Source organism: Castanea sativa, chromosome 6 (genome assembly GCF_040712315.1).
Source record: "Castanea sativa cultivar Marrone di Chiusa Pesio chromosome 6, ASM4071231v1".
Classification (NCBI taxonomy): domain Eukaryota; kingdom Viridiplantae; phylum Streptophyta; class Magnoliopsida; order Fagales; family Fagaceae; genus Castanea; species Castanea sativa.
The window spans coordinates 5,409,533-5,411,233 of record NC_134018.1 but is presented as its reverse complement, the minus strand read 5'-3'; the positions used below and the strand labels follow the sequence as shown (position 1 = coordinate 5,411,233).

The following is a 1,701-nucleotide window of genomic DNA, read 5'->3' as shown; positions in this document are numbered from 1 at the left end:
ATGGTTCAAAAATTGGGAGGAAGAGCAGTGGAGATATTTCCGGATTTAAAGTTAGTTGTGGGACAGGTTCAGGAAGAGTTAGAGGCTAGGGACGTGAGAATGTAAGAATACTTAAATCAGGTCAAAGACTTACAGTCAGGGTTTGAGTCTTTCAACTTATAGCACATTCCTAAAAGCGGGAACACCCATGCTAACTCTCTAACTACTCTTGCAACCTCCTCAGGTTAAAGCTTACCTCGGCTTATCCTTGTTGAAGACTTGTGTAGACCTATTGAGATGAAGAAAGAGGTGGTCCATATTCATCAGATTAGAGTGAGACCTAGCTGGATGGATTCTATCATGCTATTCCTTAAGAAGGATATCATGCCCGAGGGGAAGTTTGAAGCAGACAAAGTACGAAGAAAGGCTCCTCAGTTTTAGCTGTCCGAGGACCAAAAACTATACAAACGTTCTTTTTTGGGGCCATATTTACTATGCATACACCCTGAGGCATCAGAGCTACTTCTAGAGGAGTTGCATAAAGGAATTTATAGAAGCCACACAGATGGCAGATCCTTATCTCCCAGGGCCCTCACCTAGGGATATTGGTGGCCAAATATGCAAAGGGAAGCACAAGAATATGTAAAGAAATGTAATCAATGCCAGAGATTTGCCTCAAAAATTCATCAGCTAGGGGGAGTCCTTAATCCCCTAACCAGCCCTTGGCCTTTTGCTTAATGGGGCTTGGATATTGTTGGACATTTTCCTAAGGCAACAGGGAATAAGAGATGGTTGCTGGTCGGCACAAATTACTTCACTAAATGGGTTGAAATTGAACCACTAGCAAATATCAGGAATATGGATGCCAAGAGATTTGCCTGGAAAAATATTGTCACTCGGTTTGGAATCCCTCGTACACTTATCTCAAATAATGGTCTTCAGTTTGATAGCAAAGCCTTTAGGAGGTATTGCTGTGACCTGGGCATAACAAATAGATATTCCACCTTGGCATATCCACAGGGGAATGAACAAGTCAAGGTTGTCAACAAACTCATAGTGAGTGGGCTCAAAAAGAGTCTGGATGACGCAAAGGGAAAATAGGTGGAAGAGTTGCTACACGTCCTTTGGATATATCGGACTACACCCCGTAGGTCCACTGAGGAGACGCCCTTTTCAATGACTTATGGGGCTGAGGCTGTGATTCCTCTAGAGATAGGATTTCCAACGCTGAGTACAAGCTCTTTTACTCCGAACAGCAATGATGGGCTATTGGAGAAGAGTCTAGATTTAATTGAAGAGCGAAGCGAAAATGCTATGGTTCAGCTGGTGTACTATTAGCACAAGCTCAAGCAAGGGTATGAATCAAATGTTAGATCAAGGCCATTAGCGCGTGGAGACTTGGTATTAAGAAAGGTTCTAGGTTTTGCTAAGAACCTAACCTAGGGAAAGTTGGGGCCTAACTGGGAAGGGCCTTATCGCATCACTTTAGTGGTTGGAATAGGTGCATATTATCTTGAAGATCTAGATGAAAAAGTTATACCATGCCTCTGGAATGTAAACAACTTGAGAAGGTATTATTAGTAATGAAACCTTTCTTTACCATATTTGGTTTATTATATTATGCGTCATGTGTTCCACTATTTGTTCGAATATAAGACAGAACCTTGGTCATGCCTGGCTCTTCGGACCACATACCTTAGGTAAATTGATATTCTAAGTTAT

General features: G+C 42.0%; 1 protein-coding gene across 1 annotated transcript; it reads left to right on the top strand.

The window, feature by feature from the left end:
- Positions 1 to 1,080, top strand: LOC142639328 (uncharacterized). The gene is made up of 2 exons (XM_075813528.1): positions 1 to 93; positions 751 to 1,080. Exons 1-2 carry the CDS (start codon positions 1 to 3, stop codon positions 1,078 to 1,080), a joined length of 423 nt encoding a protein of 140 aa, XP_075669643.1.
- The last annotated feature ends 621 nt before the right edge of the window (positions 1,081 to 1,701 follow it).